A 22160-nucleotide genomic window follows, 5' to 3' on the forward strand; every position below is an offset into this window, starting at 1 on the left:
GTTGTAATTTTGCATTTATTGGTAAGATTATTTGATTACTACCTGTCCCACTGATATAGTACAAGCTTCTGAGGGTGAGAGAATTGTTTCTCACTCCAGCCCATCCAGGCCAGTGCTGCCTATTCAGCCCACCCCAGATCTTAGTCACTGGCAGCACTGGGCCTGGACCTGTCAGTCCCAGGTTCAAGTCCCAGTTTTGCCACTTCTTGGCTGTATGACCTTGAGCCAGTGTCACTGCCTTTCTAAACTTCCATTCCTTCATCTGCAAATGGGATTGTAAATATCTGATAAATTTAGAGTAGAAATTAAGACCACAGGCTCCAGAATCAAAGACATGCCCAAGTTCAAGTCACATCTCTGCTACTTATTATGTGAACGTAGTTACCTGTTTAAGCCTCAGTTTCCTCACCTCTGAAATGGGTCTAATAGTCCCCCTCCTTTCAGAAGGTTAATATGGGAATGAAAGGAGCTGATAATGGTTACTTTTATTATTATTTCATTCATCATCCAACAAGTGGAGTTTTTGAGCCCAGAGTATGTTCCAGCCCCTGTTGGTTACCACGTGGTAGGCCTAATGGGGCAAAGCGTCTGCACTTGCTGAGCTCATCATCTCGTGATTTGGGAGGGGTCTGGCCTGGTGCTCCCTCCAGCGCTGACCTCTGACCTCCCCTCACCCCTTTCAGATCTGTGCCATCATCGGCGGGACCTTCACTGTTGCCGGCATTCTGGACTCGTGTATCTTCACAGCCTCGGAGGCCTGGAAGAAGATCCAGCTGGGCAAGATGCATTGACGACCCGCCTGGCCCGATGGCCGAGGACCCAGGGAGACCTCCAGCCCTGTCTCCAGCGCCCCGTCTCCTCCTGCCCTCTATCTGGCCCAGGATCTGTCTGCGTCCCAAAGTGGGGGTGAGGGGAGGGAGGGGGTGGCTCACGGGTTCGCAGCTACCTCTTTTCCCCATGTTTAACTATAGATGAATTACACTGCCTGCACTCTGGGTGCCCTTTTCTTTCCCTGAGGAGCCCCAACACCAGAGTCAGGCAGGGAAGGTTCAGGGATGCTGGAGACCACTCATTGGAAAACTGCAGTCCTTTCCCTGTTGGGCGAGCAGCTCAGAATCTATGTTGACTAGCTAGCTCTCAGCCAGGCTTTGACAATCTCCCCACCGTTTGGTCCCACTAATCACTTGGTTTCTCCCCTGGGCAGCCAGCCTGCAGACCTGGGCTCTGGGCTTTGAAAGACCAGGCTGCCCAAAGGTACCTCCCACCTGGTGCCTTCAACAAAGAATGGTACTTCCCAGGCAAGGCCCTGATACGTGGCCCAGTAGATGGAGCCCTTGCTTCTGTTCCATCCCTTCCTGCCCGACCTAGAGCCCAGGCCTCAAGGCCCTCACCCCCACCCCTTTCTTTTCTTCCCCAGAAGCAGATGCCCAGTTGTTGGGCAGCAGCTGTGTAGACTCAAGTCTGCCCACTGGTCCCTGGGTACGTGGCGAGTTCCCCTTCCTCTCTCTCTTCATCTTGTTCCTCTGAACCCCCTGCCAATGTGCCTCAGCCCCCGTGCTGTGTGGCCACAGCATGGCTTGGTGGAGGGGCTGGCTGTGACTGGGAAGTCATCCTTGGAGAGCCAGACATGGTTTGTGCACTTATATCCAGATGGGAAGCATCCTTTTCCGCGACCCGAAAATAATCATGTCTCAGCCTCTCCCAGGCGGCTTGCCATCAGTCCCAAGGCCTTAGGTGGGGGAAGCAAAGCGGACCAGCCCTTCTCCCATCTTAGCATGTCCACCTTCGGGGCTCCCAAGGGTGCATAGCGCTTGGACCTCTCTGCAACCCAGTTGTGGCTCACTTGCCCCACCAAGCTTCCCACTGGCTGGCCACACGCTAACTCGGTCCTGGTTCCTGGGGCAGCTCCACTGTTTCCTCACTTGCTCTTGGGTGGGTCCTTACCCCACTGCTCCCCCCCCATCCTTCCCCTTTAGTCCTGAAAGGGAGAGGCCATGGTCCAGGCATGAATTACACCCAGGGAATTTTAGGTATGCCCCCCCCCCCCCCCCCCCCCGCTTCCCAGGGAGAGAGTCACCCACCTGTTTTCCATTTATATCAAGATTGTTTGCATACTTTTGTGATTAAGGGGCGTGGAATTAAGGGGAGTGGAATTAAGGGGAGTGGAAGGCGTTTTTAAATTATCTCTGTGGATAGTTCCAAGTCTCTGCCTTTTGTAATTTTTGACTAGATTCCAATTAGAAAAGCTTCCCCTTTTGCATATGAGTTGACGAATGTGAGTGTAAACTACATTTGGTTATTTCTGGTATCTGTGGACACTCAGATGGATTTTTTTTTTTTTGCATTCTCTTTCCCAGTTACAGAAAGGAGCCCCTTGGGTGTGTGAATACATGTGCCTGTAGAGGGTGGGCAGGGCAGGGTGGGGAAACGTGTGGCATGCAAGTGAATTGAGATCCCACGTTTATGCATTTTAAAAAAAAAACAACTCTTGAGGACCTAGGGGATGTCAGTTTCCTATGGAAGAGACACCTCTGACCCATTACTCTTATAAACAAAATCTCAAGGGAAAAAAATGTTTTAGTTCTTTCTCCACTCATTGGGTTCAAATAGATTAAAAGGCTGATTTTCAGAAATACTGCTGTGTGTTGCTTTCGACTTGATTGTGGCTGGGTAGCCCGGAGGCTGGGATCACAGTCAGAACATTCTAGAGGAGAGAAACTGGGAAATGTGGAGAAGATCTGTGAGCATGTTCAGAAAGTCAGGACCCCTTGGATTCAGTCCTTACAATTTATTTTATTGAAGTATAGTTGATTTACAACCTTGTGTTAACTTGATTTGCTCGCTTTCCAGTTGTGTAGCCTCAGGCCAGGTACTTAACCTCATGATGCTATTGCAGAAATTAAATCTGTAATGGGTGCAAATAAGTTATACTGGATCGGAACAAGCTCATGTATGCAGGAAAGTGGTACATAGTAAATTTTGAAAAATGGTAGTTGTTCTGTATAGGTATTCCCAAATAGAATAAGGGAGATCCACCATCAGCTGTGAGAAAGGGACTTCCATGGACATTTGCCCTCCTGCTGCCCAGTACTTCAAGGCCTTCACTGGAACAGCATGGACGTGGATAAACACGTCAGAGGTGAATGTGAGAGCGAACCAGTCTGCGAGAAACTCTTCACTGACCCTCCCCATTCTCTCTTGAACATTCTGTGCGATACTTGAATTACTGTGACACTCAAAGCTAGTGATGGAGAGCATATGCCCACCGGTAGTCAATGAGGTGTGCTCCCAAACCTGTTTGTACCAGTTGTGCTTTATGCTGTAGTGATGTGATGTGACTTAGTTAACCAATGAAATATGACTGAAGAATGAAAGTCTAGTAAAACTAAGTTGAATACTTTGGAGAGACCTGATAAAGGTGAGTTGCCACGCCCTCCTCAAAATGCTACCGAATTCAGGGAATTCCCTGGCAGTCCAGTGGTTAGGACTCTGCGCTTCCACTGCAGGGGGTACTCAGCCCCTACTTCCCGCAAAAAAAAAAAAAAAAACCCCACGAATTCAATATGAATAAGGCAACTGAAAAGAGTTGGGGTGGGGGAGTCCTTGAGGATTCTGCATTCACATTGAAAGTAAGTTCTCACTCCATATTAAAGAAAACGAAACCTGGAGCCCTGCGGCTGGTTTATGTAAGGACATAGTTTACGTAAGGAAAAGGAAGAACTCCAGCAGAGGTTTCTCAATGAAAAGCCTTGCTCGGGGTCAAAAGATGGGCTAATGTGGGTTTTTATTTTGTTTGTTTTGTTTTGTATTTTTGCGGTACGCGGGCCTCTCACTGCTGTGGCCTCTTCCGTTGCGGAGCACAGGCTCCGGACGCGCAGGCTCAGCGGCCATGGCTCACGGGCCCAGCCGCTCCGCGGCATGTGGGGTCTTCCCGGACCGGGGCAAAAACCCGTGTCCCCCGCATCGGCGGGCGGACTCTCAACCACTGTGCCACCAGGGGAGCCCGTCTTTTTCTTTTTTAAAATATTTATTTATTTATTTGGCTGCACCGGTCTTCGTTGCGGCGCGAGGGATCTTTGTTGCTGCATGCGGGATCTTTAGTTGCTGCATGCGGGCTCTAGTTCCCTGACCAGGGATAGAACCTGGGGCCCCTGCATTGGTGTTACCGAGTCCAAGCTCGCTCTGCTCGCCGCACGACAGGCCAATAAATACGGAGACAATGTGTTGAGGCAAGGAATACAACTTTATTCAGAAAGCCAGCAGACCGAGAAGATGGTGGACTAGAGTCCCCAGAAAAACCATCTCATTGGGGTCTGGATGCCAGTTTCTTTTATAGAATCAGAGAGGGAAGTAAAGTAAAAAGGCAGCATAGAGGAGAGGCGAGGAGGAAGTAAAGTAAAAAGGGCCATCAGTCTTGCAAAACATCTCCTGGAGTGGCCAGCCTTCGGGAGGGGATGTGTTAATTTCTTCTTTCTTGCAGCCATTCACAGGTGGGTAGGGTTCCCTGAGGCAGGCCATTATGTATGATTATAATAAAAGCAACGAAAAGCAAAGGCTAAAGTCAAAAAAACAGATCCAATATACTGGGAGCGCAGTCTTGACCGCTGGACCACCAGGGAAGTCCCGAGCCAATGTGTTTTAAGTTGATGTAAAACCTTTAAGGTATGTGTGTGTCATTTTTATGATTTCTCCCTTGAACCAGTTCTTTCATTTACTAACCAAGTGCAGACTATAGTGTTTTCGTGCAAGAGGATTTCTCAATCAGGGCTTATGGTGCAAACCTAGAGAGGTGTGGGCTGGGGTCTGTGGTGGTTCAGGCAGAAAAGGCTTCTCCTGGGGAGGTGTTACAGCTGCAGAAGAGTCGTAGAGGTGCTTCGGTGAGGAGCGACCCTCACATGCTGAGCTCACACTGCTTGGGGTCGAGGTGGGGCTGTGAACTTTGGGAAGAAGTGGGGTGTGGCAGTGCGACTCATGAGTGGCAGCTGTATTGTTTTTATAACTAAAAGTCACAAATTTGTTTTCGGTTCTTGCCCGAAACAAAGGTACACATTTTCTCAATGTGCCAGGGCACTGGCGGTCCTAATACCTTTTTAAGAAGCTGGTTCCTTAGCTGCTCCAGCAGAGAGATGTCGTGGTCCAGAAATGTGAGGGGGCCTGTGTGGAGAACATTCACCCAAGACCCTCCCCTCCCCTCCCCCCCAGCGGTTGTCTTCTGTCAGTTATGTGGTGATGAGGTCATGCACTTTATTCTGACCAAAATAACTTTTTTCTTTTCAATTTTTATTTATTTACGTATTTATTTTTGGCTGTGTTGGGTCTTCGTTTCTGTGCGAGGGCTTTCTCTAGTTGCGGCAAGCGGGGGGCCACTCTTCATCGTGGTGCGCGGGCCTCTCACTGTCGCGGCCTCTGTTGTTTCAGAGCACAGGCTCCAGACGCGCAGGCTCAGTAGTTGTGGCTCACGGGCCTAGTTGCTCCGCGGCATGTGGGATCTTCCCAGACCAGGGCTCGAACCCATGTCCCCTTCATTGGCAGGCAGACTCTCAACCACTGCGCCACCAGGGAAGCCCCCAAATAACTTATTTTTATCTCAACTTCTGGTAGTAATAGCTACCAAGGGTTAGGCATTCTCCATGTTCCAGGCAAGGAGTGCTTGTTCGGGTCTTGTCTTTTTTAATCTTCACAGCAATCCTACAAGGTGGCTGTTACCTCTTTTTTAGGAAGAAGAAAACAGAGATTTAAGTAACTTAGTCACAGAACTAGCACGTGGTGAAGTTGGAATTCAAGCCCACATCTGCCTGACTCCAGGGTTATGAAGAATTGTATGGTTCTGGCTTACTAGCCACAGTCATCTCTGTCAAAAGGCTAAACCGACCCCCCTACCCCCCCACAAAAAAGGGGGTGAGTGGGAATTGAAAGTAGTGAGGGTACTTTTGTTTTCTGTTTTCTTCCTTTTAAACAGCCTACAGGACTTCCCTGGTGGCACAGTGGTTGAGAGTCTGCCTGCCAATGCAGGGGACATGGGTTCGATCCCTGGTCGGGGAAGATCCCACATGCCGCGGAGCAACTAGGCCCGTGAGCGACAACTACTGAGCCTGCGCTCTAGAGTCCGTGAGCCACAACTGCTGAGCCCATGTGCTGCAACTACTGAAGCCCACGTGCCTAGAACCCGTGGTCCGCAACAAGAGAAGCCACTACAATGAGAAGCCCGCGCACCACAATGAAGAGTAGCCCCTGCTCGCTGCAACTAGAGAAAGCCCACGCACAGCAATGAAGACCCAATGCAGCAAAAAAATAAATAAATAAAATTTTAAAATAAAAAATAAATAAAATAAACAGCCTACCAAAGAAAGCCAAGTTGAACATTGGGGATCTTCTTAAGCAAAAATTTAAAACCCTTACAACATGATTTTAATTACACAAATAATACATGCTCATAGCTCCACTGAAGGAAAAGCAGAAAAGAGCAAAAAGGGAAAAAAGGAAAATTAAAGTCACCCATAATCCCACTAATTAGGAATCATCATTGTTAATGTTTTAGTGATATTCTAACGTAAACAAAATCGGATCATGCTGTTAACATTATTTTGTAGTTTACTTTTTTCCTCACATAATGGACGCCTTCCAATGTTAATAACAGTGGATCTCCTCATTATCTAATTGGCTGCCAGATAACAATAATCATATTGAATATCTCATGGTAGATCACATTCAGCCTCTGCTCCCATCTCATTCAGAATCTCTTTTCTCACCTGTAAAAGGGACAATTTAAAGGGTTGTTTACCAGAATAAATAAGGTAATGTTTGTAAAGCTGTTAGCACAATGTGTGACAGTAAAGTGCTCAGCCTAATACAACTAGCCATTATTATTCACTCATTGAAGAAATAATAATTTCTGGGAATTCCCTGGTGATCCAGCGGTTAAGACTCCGTGCTTTCATTGCTGAGGGCCCAGGCTTCAATCCCTGGTCAGGGAACTGAGATCCCACAAGCCACTCAGCGTGGCTTAAATAAATAAATAAACTTTTTCTGTTTTAAAGAAATAATTTCTACCATGTATTAAGTGCTTACTTTGTGCCAGACGTTGTGCTGAGGGTTCATTGAATCCTGACACCAAACTGTTGAGGTGGGTACTCTATTCCCATTTTCACTGATGAGGAAAGTGAGTGACCAAGAGGCTAAATATCTTAACCAAAAGCTCCAGAGCCAGGAAGTGGTAGACATCCAAACCCAGGCAGCCAGAATCTAGGGCTGTCACACTTTCCCACCACATCACCCTCTGCTTTGGAGACATAAAAATATTCTCCTGGCCTATCCTCTGAGCCAGGCACTGTGCTAGGCCCTGGGGCTTCTACACCAGTCCCTGTGCATATATCCAAGGTAGGAATGAAGCAGGATAGTAGCCAATTCTACTAAATCCCTATTAGAATGACAGAAACCCTGGCTGGGGTTCTCTCACCATCTTATCTGGCGATGTCCTTGTAGCTGTCTTAATTCTGTTGAGCCACAGGGGGCAGAGGGTGGGGGTAAAGAAAAGCCTTGCCGCCCTGGTTGAGAGTGAACACATCTTGATAATCTTGGGTTGTAATGAGCTACCCTCACATGGCTGCCCCTCACCAGTGAGGCCTCTGCGCTCCTTGGGAGCAGGGACGGGACTTCACTCCTCCCCAGATCTCTTTGATCTAGCACTGTACCTGTGGCTCCACGTAGGTACCAAATAAATGGTGAATAAATTAATGAGCAAATGGATGAATGTGTGGGTAAATGACTTAATGAATGTGATAGGGAAGTAATGAGTAAGCAGAGAAGGAGCCAGTGAGCAAGTGAATGAATGAGTGCATGAATGAATGAATTCATCAGGGGGCTTTGGTCTGATGAACACTGCGAGGGCTGCTCTGAGAAGCCCTCTAGCTATCTATGTGCACTCGGTCATAATGGCATCTGCCCCTGCCATGCCCATGAGAAGTGACTTCCTTTTTACCCCCCCGATTTACTGAGATATAACTGACCTATAATATTCTGTAAGTTTAAGGTGTGCAACGTGTTGATTTGATACACTTACATACTGCATCATGATTACCACAGCATTAGTTATCACTTCCAGCACCTCACATAATTACCATTTCGTGTGTGTGTGTGTGTGTGTGTGTGTGTCTGTGTGTCTGTGTGGTGAGGACATTTAAGATCTTCCTTTCTTATGACTCTTCCCCCACATCCTTACTCTTGGAGCCTATAATGGGTGGTCTTTCAGTTGCTATTGCCTCAACAAATTTCACCCCGCTTACTGCTGCTACCCTGGCTTCTGCAGACAGCCCAGGTGTAGCCATCCTCCCTGAGTCTGAAGGTCAGAGGGCTCCAACACTGACCTCAGGGGATCTGTAATTAAACCTTAAACAGCACACAGAAAGTCTGGAGATCAAGCCAGATGCCATTGTTGATCATGAGTATGAGTAAATGCTGCTATTTCATAATTTCATCACCATATGTTAGGGAACACCCATAAACTGGGAGAGAACAGGGGACCGGCCTGAGTCGGGCAAGTCGGTTTTTTTTTTTTTTTTTTTTTTGGCTCCACCGCGGGCATGCGGGAACTTAGTTCCCCCACCAGGGATCATCGAACTCGTGTCCCCTGCAGTGGAAGCACGGCGTCTTAACCACTGGACCGCCAGAGAACTCCCATCTCTTCTTCCTATCTAGCGTCCGGCACAAAGTAGGCGCTCAACAGATATGAAATGAATGAGTCAATCCATTCACTGAATGAATCAACCAATCACTGAGAACCTCCCGCACAGCGGAGCCGGGATTGGAGGCCTCTCATTCCCAGAGGCCGCGCAGAGGGACTCTCAGTCTGACGAGAGGGGTGGTGCCCGCGACACTGGGTTGCCTACCCCAAGCGGGAGGCGGAGCTCGGGCACCACCAGGCGAGGCGAGGCGGGGACAAGGTGGGCAGGGTGGGGTGGGCGGGGCCGGAATGAGTGGGGCGGGGCAATGGCTACAAACCCGCAGGCCCGCTAGTCCGCAGAATCCCGGCTGCCCTAGCCGGCTTTTAAAGAAGACTCTCAGCCGAGTTAAAAGGGGAGAGAGAGCACAGCTTCAGTTAGCATGGCGCATTGCACGTGTTTACATCAAACACGGAAAGCTTACAGTTTGCGTCATTGGGAGTTAATGGCAAAAGTCTGACTCTGGTGAGAGCCTGTCCTTAGGGCTGTCCTGGAGCAAGGCCTCCGCTCTCTTTAGGAATAATAGCTGGCTGTAATTGAGCACTATGCGCCAGACACTGTTCTAAACACATGAAACGGATTAACTCATTTAGTCCTCGTAACAACTCTATGAGTCATCTACTTAAGATCATCCCCATTTCACAGATAAGGAGCCAAGGTCCAGCAACGTGAAGAGGCACTTGGGTTCGGGTCTCACTACAACTCCAGCTCTTCTAAAAAGGACTAAAAGACTGGGATGAAGTTTTGCAAAGCCAAGTGGTTGGTTTGTAATGACGCTCAAACATGGGTGCGCCTCAAAATCTTTGGTGAGGGGAAGTGCTTGCTCTAAATTCAGAGCCCCTGACCCCGACCTAACGCTGTCTGATTTTGCAGGGCTGTGGTGGAACACAAAAATATGCATTTTGAACAGGCTCCTCGCTGATCTTGAAGAAGCAAGTTAGCCGATTGCATACACAGCAATGTTAAATCATGATGTTAAATCACCCCTACCATACGCCTAGACGACCTCTGCGGAGGGTAACAGGGGCAAAGAGTTTGGGGTAGGAGAGGGACTACTGATAATGTACTTATTAAAAGAACATCAAGGGCTTCCCTGGTGGCGCAGTGGTTGAGAATCCGCCTGCCGATGCAGGGGACACGGGTTCGTGCCCCGGTCCGGGAAGATCCCACATGCCGCGGAGCGGCTGGGCTCGTGAGCCATGGCCGCTGAGCCTGCGCGTCCGGAGCCTGTGCTCCGCAACGGGAGAGGCCACAACAGTGAAAGGCCCGCGTACCGCAAAAAGAAAAAGAAAAAAAAAAAAAAGAACATCAACAAGCCTTTATTGCAGGCCCTACTAAAGTGCCCCTTCTCCCCAGCGGCACCAAGTCACCGGGTTCCAGGCATGACTCCCGGAGCCGCGTAGCGCTCCCGCGGGCCCCGTAAACGAGGCACTGCGATCCCACCCCATGCCTCGGGGGGCGCTATTCAGTTTCGTTCCGATAGGAATGGAGCATTGCTTTCTTTCTGCGCTTGCGCGGCAAGGAAGCCTCACTTCCGGCCTTGCGCGCCCAGGGGCGACCGCAGGTAGGTGAGTGCAGGTGTTGCGTGCCTCCCTAGAGATCTCTTTGAGTGACCCCCCCCCCCCAACGGTGCAGTCCGAGCCCTCCTCCCTCAGTCAGCCTCAAGGTCCCAGTGCCACCTTCGGCCCACATCCGTTTAGCCAAGCATGTGCTCCCCACGCACGCCTTGCTCTGTGTAACACCCAGACCCTTCACATCCTTCATTTTCCTTCAGTCGCCTTCTTCCGAAGCCAACTGCCTAGAGCCCTTGCGCGGGGATGGGAGAAGTGTCCCGGATGGAGAGAATGCCCCGGTACACCACTGAGCGTCCCTTCGCTCTCTCCCTTGCCTTTTTTTGCAGACCGTCACCATGAAGTTCAACCCCTTCGTGACCTCGGACCGCAGCAAAAACCGCAAACGTCACTTCAATGCCCCCTCCCACGTGCGCAGGAAGATCATGTCGTCTCCACTCTCCAAGGAGCTGCGACAGAAGTACAACGTTCGCTCCATGCCCATCCGCAAGGACGACGAGGTCCAGGTACGTGTCCTCCGGGCTCTAGTTACTCAGCTGCGTGGCGCTCGGGCGCCGCCTTTGAGAACGTCGAGTGTGCTTGGACGTGGAGGACTGGCAGGTAATGTGACCCTGCAGATGTGTTAGACCGGAGATGGGGCCCAGAGTCACCAGAGAGCGCCTTTCCAGCCTAATTTAGAGCATTCCAACTCAATTCTTTAATAATAATAATTTGAGAAATATACTGTCTTAGCCAAGCAAAACTCTTGTTTTCTTATTTTGTCTGCGGAGGCTTTTAGTTTGCTAGGCATTACCCAGGGTGGCTATTTGAACCAGACTTTGCAGGGGAATGTTTTGCAATAAGAGTAAGGTTTTGGTATCATTGAGTTTAGTGGAAGCTGGGCATTTGACGGTGCTGGATTTGGCAGGGAGAATGGAGAAGCAGCAGCAAGTCAGAGGCCTGAAATTGTGAGATACGGCCCATGTGAGAAAGTATAAGCCTTCTGTTCGCTGTGACTGGAGCTTAGGATTAGGATGTGTAGTAGAGAGGGGAAGTGAGGGTGAGTAAAATAGACAGGGGCTATGTTCATTCCTTTTTTTTCTTTTTTTGTGGTACGCGGGCCTCTCACCGCTGTGGCCCCTCCCGTTGCAGAGCACAGGCTCCGGACGCGCAGGCTCAGCAGCCATGGCTCACGGGCCCAGCCGCTCCGCGTCATGTGGGATCTTCCCGGACCGGGGCACGAACCCGTGTCCCCTGCATCGGCAGGCAGACTCTCGACCACTGCGCCACCAGGGAAGCCCTATGTTCATTCCTTGAGGGAATATTTATTGAGCACTTACCAGGCAGTGTTCCCTAGAACACTAACAGTGCACAAGACCTACAAGCCCCTCTTAAAACCTCAGCACTATTGACTTCTTGGGCTGAACAATTCTTTGTTGTGCTGAGCTCTCCTGTGTACTGTAGGATGTTTAGCAGCATCCCTGGTCTCTCCCCACTGGATGCCAGTAGCACCTCCTCACAGTTACGACAAGCAGAAACGTTTCCAGGTATTGCCCAGTGTCTCTGGGGAGCAAAATCCACCCCTGCCACCCTCCCCCAGTTGAGAACCATTGTTTTAGAGAATGAAGTAAGGGATTTGGTGGATCACCTAAGGCACTGGGACTCTGAAGCTTTGAGGAGGAAAAGACTGGAAGCAAGGGATAAGTTAGGCTGAGATTGTGACAGGAATAGCGTAGAAAAAAAATAATTCAGAAGTATGGTTCAACCTCTTCTCTCCTGGATCCTTCCTATCAGACATGTTCTAGAATGGAGGGGGAGATTGCAAATGCCTCTAGGGTCTAGTTAGGCAAATTAAAGGAAGTGGGCTCTTTTAAGGGAGATAGTCATATACCCTCAGCCCATTGCTGCAATAGGGAAATGAAGACTTCAGTTATTTTCAGTTGTTGTCAGATTCTTCAGTTTTGCAAGAGACCTGGAAAATCTGGCTTCTTTATAGAAACTGCTTTTGGCTGAGATCACCAATAACCTCTTATTGATGTATTTATGTATGTATGTATTTATTTATGGCTGCATTGGGTCTTTGTTTCTGCGTGGGGCTTTCTCTTTGTTGCGGTGCGTTGGCTTCTCCTGTTGCGGGGCACGGGCTCTAGGCGCATGGGCTTCAGTAGCTGTGGCACATGGTCTCACTAGTTGCGGCTCGTGGGTTGTAGAGTGCAGGCTCAGTAGTTATGGTGCATGGGCTTAGTTGTTCCACAACATTTGGGATCTTCCCGGACCAGGACTTGAACCCGTGTCCCCTGAATTGGCAGGCAGATTCTTAACCACTGCGCCACCAGGGAAGTCCCCACCAACCTCTTTATGACTAAATTCAGTGGTCACATCTTGGTCTCACTGTCCTTGACTTTTGTTTTTGTTTTTTTTCTGGCCGCGTTGAGTCTTTGTTGCTGCGTGTGGGCTTTCTCTAGTTGCGGCGAGAGGGGGCTACCCTTCATTGCGGTGCACGGGCTTCTCATTGCAGTGGCTTCTCTTGGTGCGGAGCACGGGCTCTTGGTGCGTGGGCTTCAGTAGTTGTAGCATGCGAGCTCAGTAGTTGTGGCTCACGGGCCCTAGAGTGCAGGCTCAGCAGTTGTGGCTCACGGCATTAGTTGCTCTGCAGCATGTGGAATCTTCCCGGACCAGGGCTCAAACCCGTGTCCCCTGCATTGGCAGGCGGATTCTTAACCACTGCGCCACCAGGGAAGCCCCATCCTTGACTTTTTCAGCAGCATTTGGCATAGGTTGCACCACCTTACTTCTTGAAATAGTTCCTCTTTTTAGCTTGTGTGACACTTCAGGCTCACAATTTACTTGCAACTTCTCAGGCTCCTTTGCTGGCTATTTCTTCTCTGCCTGGTCCCTAAATGCTGGAGTTTGTCACAGGGCCTGCACCTGGTCTTCCATTGGCTGGCCTACATGGTCTACCTAAACTACCTAGAACTTTATTCCTAAAGTTTTAAATGTCTGCTCTGTGCTAACACCTTCCTCTTTTACATCCCAGTCCAAACTACTTTTCTGACCACAGAGCTGTAGATCTAACTGCCTGCTGAACATCTGTATTTGGATATCTCACAGACATCTCAAGCTTCGTGTGCATGAGATCCTCATATTCCCACTGCCTCTAAAATCTGATTCTCCTCCCATCTTTCACACCTCAATAAGTGACACTTCTATCTCCCCACTTAGGTATACCATAAACCTTTAAATTATTATTAACTTTCCCTAACCCCTCTTTTCTAATCTATCACTAAGTCTTGTTGATTTTACCTCCAAAATACGTCTCAAATCTGACCACTTCTTTATATTGCATTTTAGTTCAAAGCATCTGTAGCTTCCACTGTTACTCTAGTCCATTCTCCACAGAGTGGCATTGTTTGCAAATCAGATCCTGCTTAAAACCTATCAGTGGTGCTTGATGTGCTTACTGTAAAATCTAAATCATTGACAAGGCCCTGTGTGAGCCAGTCCAGGTCTAATTCTCTGACCTCCTCTCATCTTATTATCCCCCACATGCTTTGTACTTCAAACACATTGGTCTCTTCATGTCCTTAAATGCACCTAAATCTTCTCTCCCGCTGCGTCTTTGTCCAGAATGCTCCTTCCGCCTGGAGTGCTCTTCTCCCCTTTACCTAACTCCTCCTTTTGCAGGTCTAATATTAATGTCAGTTCCTCAGAAAAGCCTCCCCAGATACGTTACTCAGTATTTTAGTATAGCATCCTTTATTCTTTTTTCATAGCAATGGACACAATTTGAGATCATTTTTTTAAAAAAAATTGAGGCATAATTTACATACAGTGAAATGCACAGGTGAGTTTTGGCAGATATAAAACCATGTAGCATCACCCTAATATGACGTAGACCATTTTTTTTATCATCTCAGTATCTTCCCATGTGCCCTGTTCCAGTTAGAATTATATATTTGCATGTTTACCTCTTAACTGCCTACTACCCATCAGACTAAGCTCCGTGAGGCCAGAGAACTTTTCTTTTTTGTTACCTGACCTCAGTGCAGAGCCTGGCACACAACAGGGGCACAATCAATATTTATTGAATGGATGAAAACTGTTGACTGGATGGAATTGGAAGATGAGATGAAAAGGAGGGCAGGGGCTTCCCTGGTGGTACAGTGGTTAAGAATCCACCTGCCAACACAGGGGACGTGGGTTCGAGCCCTGGTCCGGGAAGATCCCACATGCCACGGAGCAACTAAGCCCATGTACCAAAACTACTGAGCCTGCGCTCTAGAGCCTGCGAGCCACAGCTACTGAGCCCATGTGTCAGAACTACTGAAGCCCATGCATCTAGAGCCCATGCTCCGAAACAAGAGAGGCCACTGTAACGGGAAGCCCGCGCACCGCAATGAAGAGTAGCCCCCGCTTGGCGCAACTAGAGAAAGACGGCGTGCAGCAACGAAGACCCAACACAGCCAAAAATAAATAAATTTCTTTTTAAATGTGTTCAAAAAAAAAAAAGAAAAGGAGGGCAAGGGAGAAGGAGCTGCCATTTTTTTAATGCCTGTGGGGTTATGAATGGTTTCCTTTTTAGATATGACGAAAATGAAACTCAGGTAAAGTAATAAAGAATAATATAGAAAATGAGTGTCTGAGCCAGGAATCCAGGTCTCTTAACTCCAAAGGCCATACTGGGTAAGCACTTCTCTGACCAGGAGAATAAAATCGTCCAAAATAGGTTTGTTAAAACTGCCTTTTCTCTCGGGATCTTATAAATCTCACCTACCTCTTTCTCTGAGCGGTTGGCTATGCCTTCTGTTTTACAGAGGAAATTAGAACTATTGTCCAGGATCTTGCAGAACTCCCGGCTCCACACCCTCTGACTTACCTGCAGTTGCACCCCTCCCATCTTCCTTCTCTCCTGTTACAGTGAAAGAGAAATCCCTGTTCTGTGTAAGCTATCCTGCTGCCACTGCGTGTGACATCCACCACTCTTTTCTGCCCTCTTGAGATCCTTCTATCCATTATCCCCTTTCTCTACAGTTTCCTTTACCTCTTCCTCCATACTTGTTCCTTCTCCTCAGCATTTAAACATATTCATGTTTCCCCCTCTTTAAAAATAGAAAATTATCCCTTAACTTCACATCCACGTTGAACATATGTCCTCTCTCTCATCCTCTTCAGATCCAAGCTCCTTGGGTCAGTCTTTTTTCACCTTCGTCTTCTCACCTCTGGTGAACTCATTGCCTTATCGTAACAGCTTCCATCCCACTGCTCCACTGAAAGCAGTGTAGCCGTGACCATCAGTGACCAGCTTGTTGTCATCTGTTACTTTATCCTTCCGGTAGTTGACCATCCTAGGGCATTTGACCTTCTTGTCTTGGCTACTCCAACACCACACTTCCTGGTTTGCCATTCTTCCTGGCCACTTCAGTCTCTTTTGTAAGCTCTTCCAGAATGTTGGCTTTTCTCAGATTTCTACATTCTCGTACCACCAGCTTCCTAAGTAAAATCAGGCTTTGGGTTGCCCTCTCTTTGGATGACTTGCAGGTCTTTGTCACCAGCCCAGTTGGCCTTCCTGCTGTGTATGGAATTTTCATGTTCCATGCCTCCAGGAAAGGCACATCCATCCATCCAGTTGCCCATCCAGACTCTGGACGTCATCCTCGCCTCTTCTCCCTCACTTTTCCACAGTCGATTGAGTCTTATCCTGTCTCCCTCCTCGCTTGGGTCTAGCGTTTGTCCACTTCTCTTTATCACGGGTGTTCCTTTGACTCCTTTAATTAACATCTTTCTTCAATCAGGATGATAGTTAATAGGGGCTTTTTCACCTACTTTTTCCATGTGAGGGTCTCTGGTCATGTAGACTGTTGTGGATTTTCAGTGAGGCATGCATTGCTGTTGTCTTTTTAACCTGAAAATCACCTTGGTGAGTAAGCTGAACAGTGTAGGTAGACATTTTAGGAGTATTGAGATTCACCAGTTCTTTACATGTGGTATTTCCTCTGTGCTTATATGGCTACTGTTTAATAGGCTCCTGCCTTTAGGGAAACCGTAATCTAGTTGGTTTTTGAATAGAATTGGAGTATGAGCTGATTTTTAGTTGCAAAAATAGCCCACAAGATTTTAATTTAACATTTTATTTTTTTCTGACTATAAAATATTTGTATTAATTGTAGAAATCTTGAAATTGAGAAGAACATAAAAGTCATCAGTAATTCTCCTTCCTTCCTAATGGCAACCATTACTGACATTTGGATATATCTTCATCTCATGTTACATGCCATATATATGTATGAAGTATATACACGTAAGATTCAGACTATATATATAGCCTTGTATTCTTCTTTTTTCTCTAAAGGTCATATCTTGAGCATTTTCCTTGGTCATAAATTGTTTTTTTGAAAACATGGGTTTTAGATGGTTGCCTGAGAATCTCAATATAGTTTTTTTTTTTTTTTGAAGATGTTGGGGGTAGGAGTTTATTAATTAATTTATTTATTTTTGCTGTGTTGGGTCTTCGTTTCTGTGCGAGGGCTTTCTCTAGTTGTGGCAAGTGGGGGCCACTCTTCATCGCGGTGCGCGGGCCTCTCACCATCACGGCCTCTCTTGTTGCGGAGCACAGGCTCCAGATGCGCAGGCTCAGTAGTTGTGGCTCACGGGCCTAGTTGCTCTGTGGCATGTGGGATCTTCACAGACCAGGGCTCGAACCCGTGTCCCCTGCATTAGCAGGCAGATTCTCAACCACTGCGCCACCAGGGAAGCCCCTGATTTTTTTTTTAATTGAAGTATAGCTGATTTACAGTGTTGTGTTAGTTTCTGGTGTACAGCAAAGTGATTCAGTTACTAAGTATAATTTCTTTAACCATTCTCTGTTTAGATCTTGAGAGTGAGTATATATTTTATTTTACTTTTTGTAAAAAATTGAGCTATAATTGACATATAACACGTATTAGTTTTATTTATTTATTTATTTTTAATATTTATTTTTGGCTGCACTGGATCTTCATAGCTGCGCGTGGGCTTTCTCTAGTTGTGGCGAGCGGGGGCTACTCTTCGTTGCGGTGCGCAGGCTTCTCATTGTGGTGGCTTCTCTTGTTGTGGAGCATGGGCTTCAGTGGTTGCGGAACATGGGCACTAGAGCACAGGGACTTAAGTAGTTGTGGCATGTGGGCTTAGTCATTATGGTGCACGGGCTTAGTTGCTCCACAGCATGTGGGATCTTCCTGGACCAGGGATCAAACCCATGTCCCCTGCATTGGCAGGTGGATTCTTAACCACTGGACCACCAGGGAAGTCCCTAACATGTATTAGTTTTAGATGTACAGTGATTATATTTTTTTACTCTCAGGACTAGTCATGTGATGACCATCTTAGTTCAAGGAATGTTTTGTTCAGGTAAGAGAAAAAAATACAGGCAAAGAACTTCCATCTGACTTAGAATAATACAAAGCAGATTTATACCAAAAAAAAGAAAACCCAGCTGATTTTGATTGAATCAAAATTCAAAATTTGGGGCTTCCCTGGTGGCGCAGTGGTTGAGAGTCCGCCTGCCGATGCAGAGGACATGGGTTCGTGCCCCGGTCCGGGAGGATCCCACATGCCGCTGAGCAGCTGGGCCCGTGAGCCATGGCTGCTTAGCCTGTGCGTCTGGAGCCTGTACTCCGCGACGGAAGAGGCCACAGCAGTGAAAGGCCCGCGTACCACAAAAAAAAAAAAAAAAAAAAAAATTCAAAATTTGACTGAATACAAAAAGTTCTATTTTTAGCCTGTGTGTTCCTGATAATTAGTTTCCTCACTGTGATGTTCAAGCATTAGAAATGGGGAGAATTCTCTTTTTTATTTTCTCTCAGGTGGTTCGAGGACACTACAAAGGTCAGCAAATTGGCAAGGTAGTCCAGGTGTACAGAAAGAAATATGTCATCTACATCGAGCGGGTGCAGCGTGAGAAGGCTAATGGCACAACTGTCCATGTGGGCATTCACCCAAGCAAGGTATGGCCTGGGACTGCGCAGTGGTAGTGGGTGTGTAGCATAGCATTCCTACTAGAGTTGTTGGCCGTTGGTACTTTCTGCACAGGGGGCCATGGTAAGGACTTCCTTGGGAGGAAGGCTTGGTTGGTTCACTGGCTTAGTGGTATCATGAGGGATCCAGTTCCTTTCCCTGTCTGTTTTGTCATCCTTGGTGAAGGCCCCGTCTGCAAGCTGGTAGCAAGAGTGTTCCAGGCATTCCAGGCATCACTTTCCCACTAGAGAGTGTCCAGAGGGAGAAGAGAGAACACCTCTTCCTTTGGCCCTCACACCCACCTGGTGGAATATGCTGTTCCTCCTTTAACCTCCCATTTTATATGTTGTATTGTAGGATCTCTCCTCCAGAGTTTCAGATCCTTAAGGGCAGAATGGTTGGGTCTCACTCATCTTTATGATCTCTGGTTTGCCCAGTAGCTGGTGGGAATGCAGGTATTTTTCAAACAATGCATTTTGCCAGCCAAGGGCAAATTATACTGCCAACCTGGATAGACAAACCATCCAGGTTGGTAGTATAATGTTTCACAAGCTAAATGACACTTCGTACCACTAAATTATCTAAATGGTCTTCTAGATCCTCAAGAGTTAGGAGCTGGGCATTGGGTAGCAGAAGAAGGAACCCAAGCTGCTGTTGTCGAGGGAAGATCTGCTGTATAAGATTAATTGTGGTTATAAGTCCTTTCTCCTTAAAAAAAAAAAATTCAATATCTGTTCGTTCTCTCATGCTAACAGGTAGTTATCACCAGGCTGAAACTGGACAAAGATCGGAAAAAAATTCTTGAACGCAAAGCCAAATCTCGACAAGTTGGTAAAGAGAAAGGCAAATATAAGGAAGAACTTATTGAGAAAATGCAGGAATGAATATAACCTTTGGTGCAACCACGGTTTATCTGTAGATTCTTTTGCCTGGTGTGTATTCCTTTGAAACTTTTCAAGGTGTCTCTGGAACGTTTCGTTTCCTTCCTGTTTCGTTATTGATATGTGGCTCTGTATATCTACTTTTGCTGTTTCAATTAATAATTTTATGAATAAAAATTGGACATGTTTTCTTGTTCCAAAACATATTTATTACCTTTTAGATAAAATCTATCTTTCAGTTCCCCATTGCCAGTCTTTCACATGTTTAATCTACAGGGCAGCACAATAGCAGCAGTGAGGTTAAGAGAGCCCTGCTCCTGCCTGGACCCTCACGCTGATGGGGCAGACAGGACAGGGCTCTGGTCCCTGAGGCAGAGGTTGTCCCTCTCAGTGTAGGTCTGGCTGTGAACTGGCACGCACAGAGAGCAGTGCTGCTCGGCACTCACACTCAGGCCTGCCAGCCTGCTCTTTGGCCAGCTTCCTCTCCCTCACACCCCAACCAAACCCAAGGGCATGCAGCTCCCTGACCCAGCTGCCCTGCTCAAGTCTTGACATTGCTAGTGCTATTTCCATGTGACTGAAATGCCCTCCTCTTTCCTGGGGCTAACTCAGAAAACTGACAGTCTACAGGCAAGACTTGGCTTACAAATAGATTTTATTTGTCCTTCTATTGTTTTCATAACTTAAAATTAATTTCCAACATTTAAAACTTATGACATCACAGAGAAATCCAGATCTTGTGCTTCATCTAGCTGCATGAGGCCCTGATCCTGCACAGCATCGGTTGTGTGGAGCCAAGGTACCCTGTTGTCTACCCCCAGTGGCATCTGAGTTTTAGACTCCAGGTCTAACTTCTAGTCATTCTTTTAAGATTAGCTTCAGAGCCACATCTAAAATCCTCCCTTGCCCCTGGGATAAATAATCTATTGATTAATGCATTAAACAGCCTCTTACGGCTCTCTAGTAACACAGGGTTTATCTGACACTCTGGTGTTTCTTAATAAATGTTGATTGAATCACTTATTTCCCATTTTGACTGGTCAAGAAAATGAGTTTAGGTTAATTGTCCAAATCCCAGAGAGCATAAGAGACAGAGCTGGGATTTGAACCCAGGCCTCGGTGCATCAAAGGACATTCACCTCCCACAGCCATCTGCCTCTGGTGTTCCTCCTGCTCTTAAGTCAGCCCTTTACTGGAGTCTGACAAGAGCCTACACATTTATATGGAACAGAGAAGAATTTACGTGTCTGTAGCAGTAAAAGCGTTAGCGCTTAGTGGGAAAAGCATTGTCACCAGTCGTCAAGCTCCAATCCCAGCTCTACCACTGGACAGTCAAAGGCCTTTGAGCAAACAGCTCATCTCTGAGCTTCCATTTTCTCAGTAGTAAAAAGATGGTAATACCTTAATTGCCTTCCTGTCTCATGGAAAATGCAGAAATAAAATGCCAGGATCAAATGGGCTATTTCCGAGCACACTTTGAAAGTGTGAGTGTATAAATTCTACTATCGCTATTATTGTTCAATTAACTTCTGTTTCAAATTCTGACATTCACTTTGCACTCGAAGGAATGATTTTTCACAAAAGATTGCTAAGATCACAAACCACAGAACTCAGTATGCATGCTCTGACTGTGGCATTGACTTAAGAGTAGGCGGAATGATACTGGCTCTGTAGCCAGACGGATCTTGATTCAAGTCCTGCTCTGGTCTTCAGACAGCCGTTTTTCTGACCCTCTGTTTCTCTAGGCTATGTAAGAAGCTGGAAACGCTGATCTTCAAGGCTGAAAATTAAAGTAGCACTCCACCAGATTCCCCTGATTTTAGGAGTCACGGGGGTGGTTGCTAAAATAGTCTCCACCTCTTGCCTGGAGATTCTGTGATACAGTACGTCTGAAGAGAGAACTTTTCAGGTCTCGTGTGCATCTGTATTTTTCATATGGCCCTTGTATGATGCTTATGACTAGGTAAATTTGGGAAATTGTGGATTAGGTTGTACACATACACACAGCACATAACATAGAGCAGGTGCCCAAAACATGGTGGCTATGTTAGCACACTGAACTGTATGTCTAGGGAGCATAACAAGTAGGTCAACTAGCAAGGGCTGTGGTTTATTTTTCTAATTTGAGGTTTTGTCTTCATTCTCAACACGTTTCAGGGCCCAAAATTTGCATAAAAGCCAGATTTCAAACTATATTTGTAGTAGGATGACATCTTCTGATGCCTGGTCTGGGCCCTAGGCTTCAGCCATTACGCTCAACATGAAACTTAAATTATATTTCCTAAGAGTTAGATTTGGTTTCTTTTCAGCAACTTTGTTCAATACAAGTGATAGATAAGAGCTTTTAGAGCTGTAATCTCCCCCAAGGCACACCAGGCTTTTTATCATCAGCCATGTGAATAATAGTGCATGATCAAGAGCGGGAATTTGACATCAACTGAAAGCTCTAATCCCAGCTCAGTCAGCTCCTAGCTGTGTGACCCTGGGCAAATGGCCAAACCTCTCTGGGCCTCAGGTTTGTCATTTATAAAATGGAGATGAAAAGCGTACCTACCTCCTGGGACTTCCCTGGTGGCTCAGTGGTTAAGAATCTGCCTGCCAACGTAGGGGACATGGGTTTGAGCCCTGCTCTGGGAAGATCCCACATGCCGCGGAGCAACTAAGCCCATGTGCCACAACTACTGAGCCTGCGCTCTAGAGCCCGTGAGCCACAACTACTGAGCCCGTGTGCCACAACTACTGAAGCCTGCACGCCTAGAGCCCGTGTTTTGCAGCAAGAGAAGACACTGCAATGAGAAGCCCGTGCACTGCAATGAAGAGTAGCCCCTGCTCGCCGCAACTAGAGAAAGACGGCGTGCAACGCCCAATGCAGCCAAATATAAATAAAGTAAATAAATTTATTAAGAAGAAAGAAGGAAGGAAGGAAGGGGAAAGAGGAAGGAAGGAAGGAAGGAAGGGGAAAGAGGAAGGAAGGAAAGAAGGAAGGAAGGAAAAAGAAAAAGGAAAGAAAAAGGAAGAGA

At 47.1% G+C, this 22160-nt stretch overlaps 2 protein-coding genes across 4 annotated transcripts in view; both read left to right on the forward strand.

The window, feature by feature from the left end:
• The window catches only part of ERGIC1 (endoplasmic reticulum-golgi intermediate compartment 1), a 108150-nt gene extending 105517 nt beyond the window's left edge, over positions 1-2633 (forward strand). For both annotated transcript variants that reach the window (XM_059061710.2, XM_059061709.2), the window contains one exon: positions 684-2633. In XM_059061710.2, the coding sequence (XP_058917693.1) occupies positions 684-791 (108 nt within the window). In that variant the 3' untranslated portion in view covers positions 792-2633. The remainder of the gene's footprint in view (positions 1-683) is intronic.
• A 7571-nt stretch (positions 2634-10204) lies between these two features.
• On the forward strand, positions 10205-19328 carry RPL26L1 (ribosomal protein L26 like 1). Of its 2 annotated transcripts, none has more exons than XM_059061722.2 (4): positions 10205-10281; positions 10618-10794; positions 18109-18249; positions 19015-19328. In XM_059061722.2, exons 2-4 carry the CDS (start codon positions 10627-10629, stop codon positions 19141-19143), a joined length of 438 nt encoding a protein of 145 aa, XP_058917705.1. In that variant the 5' UTR covers positions 10205-10281; positions 10618-10626; the 3' UTR covers positions 19144-19328. The 2 variants fall into 2 exon arrangements, with proteins under 2 accessions (XP_058917705.1, XP_066887987.1); XM_067031886.1 differs by having other exon boundaries at positions 10244-10285.
• The last annotated feature ends 2832 nt before the right edge of the window (positions 19329-22160 follow it).

The sequence above is a fragment of the Kogia breviceps genome, chromosome 4 (genome assembly GCF_026419965.1).
Source record: "Kogia breviceps isolate mKogBre1 chromosome 4, mKogBre1 haplotype 1, whole genome shotgun sequence".
Taxonomy (NCBI): domain Eukaryota; kingdom Metazoa; phylum Chordata; class Mammalia; order Artiodactyla; family Physeteridae; genus Kogia; species Kogia breviceps.

Coding starts and splice junctions, on each gene's coding strand:
- RPL26L1 (XM_059061722.2), top strand. CDS start 10,627: ATGAAGTTCAACCCCTTCGTGACCTCGGACCGCAGCAAAAACCGCAAA. Junction 10,795..18,108: donor GCAAGGACGACGAGGTCCAG/GTACGTGTCCTC, acceptor ATTTTCTCTCAG/GTGGTTCGAGGACACTACAA. Junction 18,250..19,014: donor TGGGCATTCACCCAAGCAAG/GTATGGCCTGGG, acceptor TCATGCTAACAG/GTAGTTATCACCAGGCTGAA.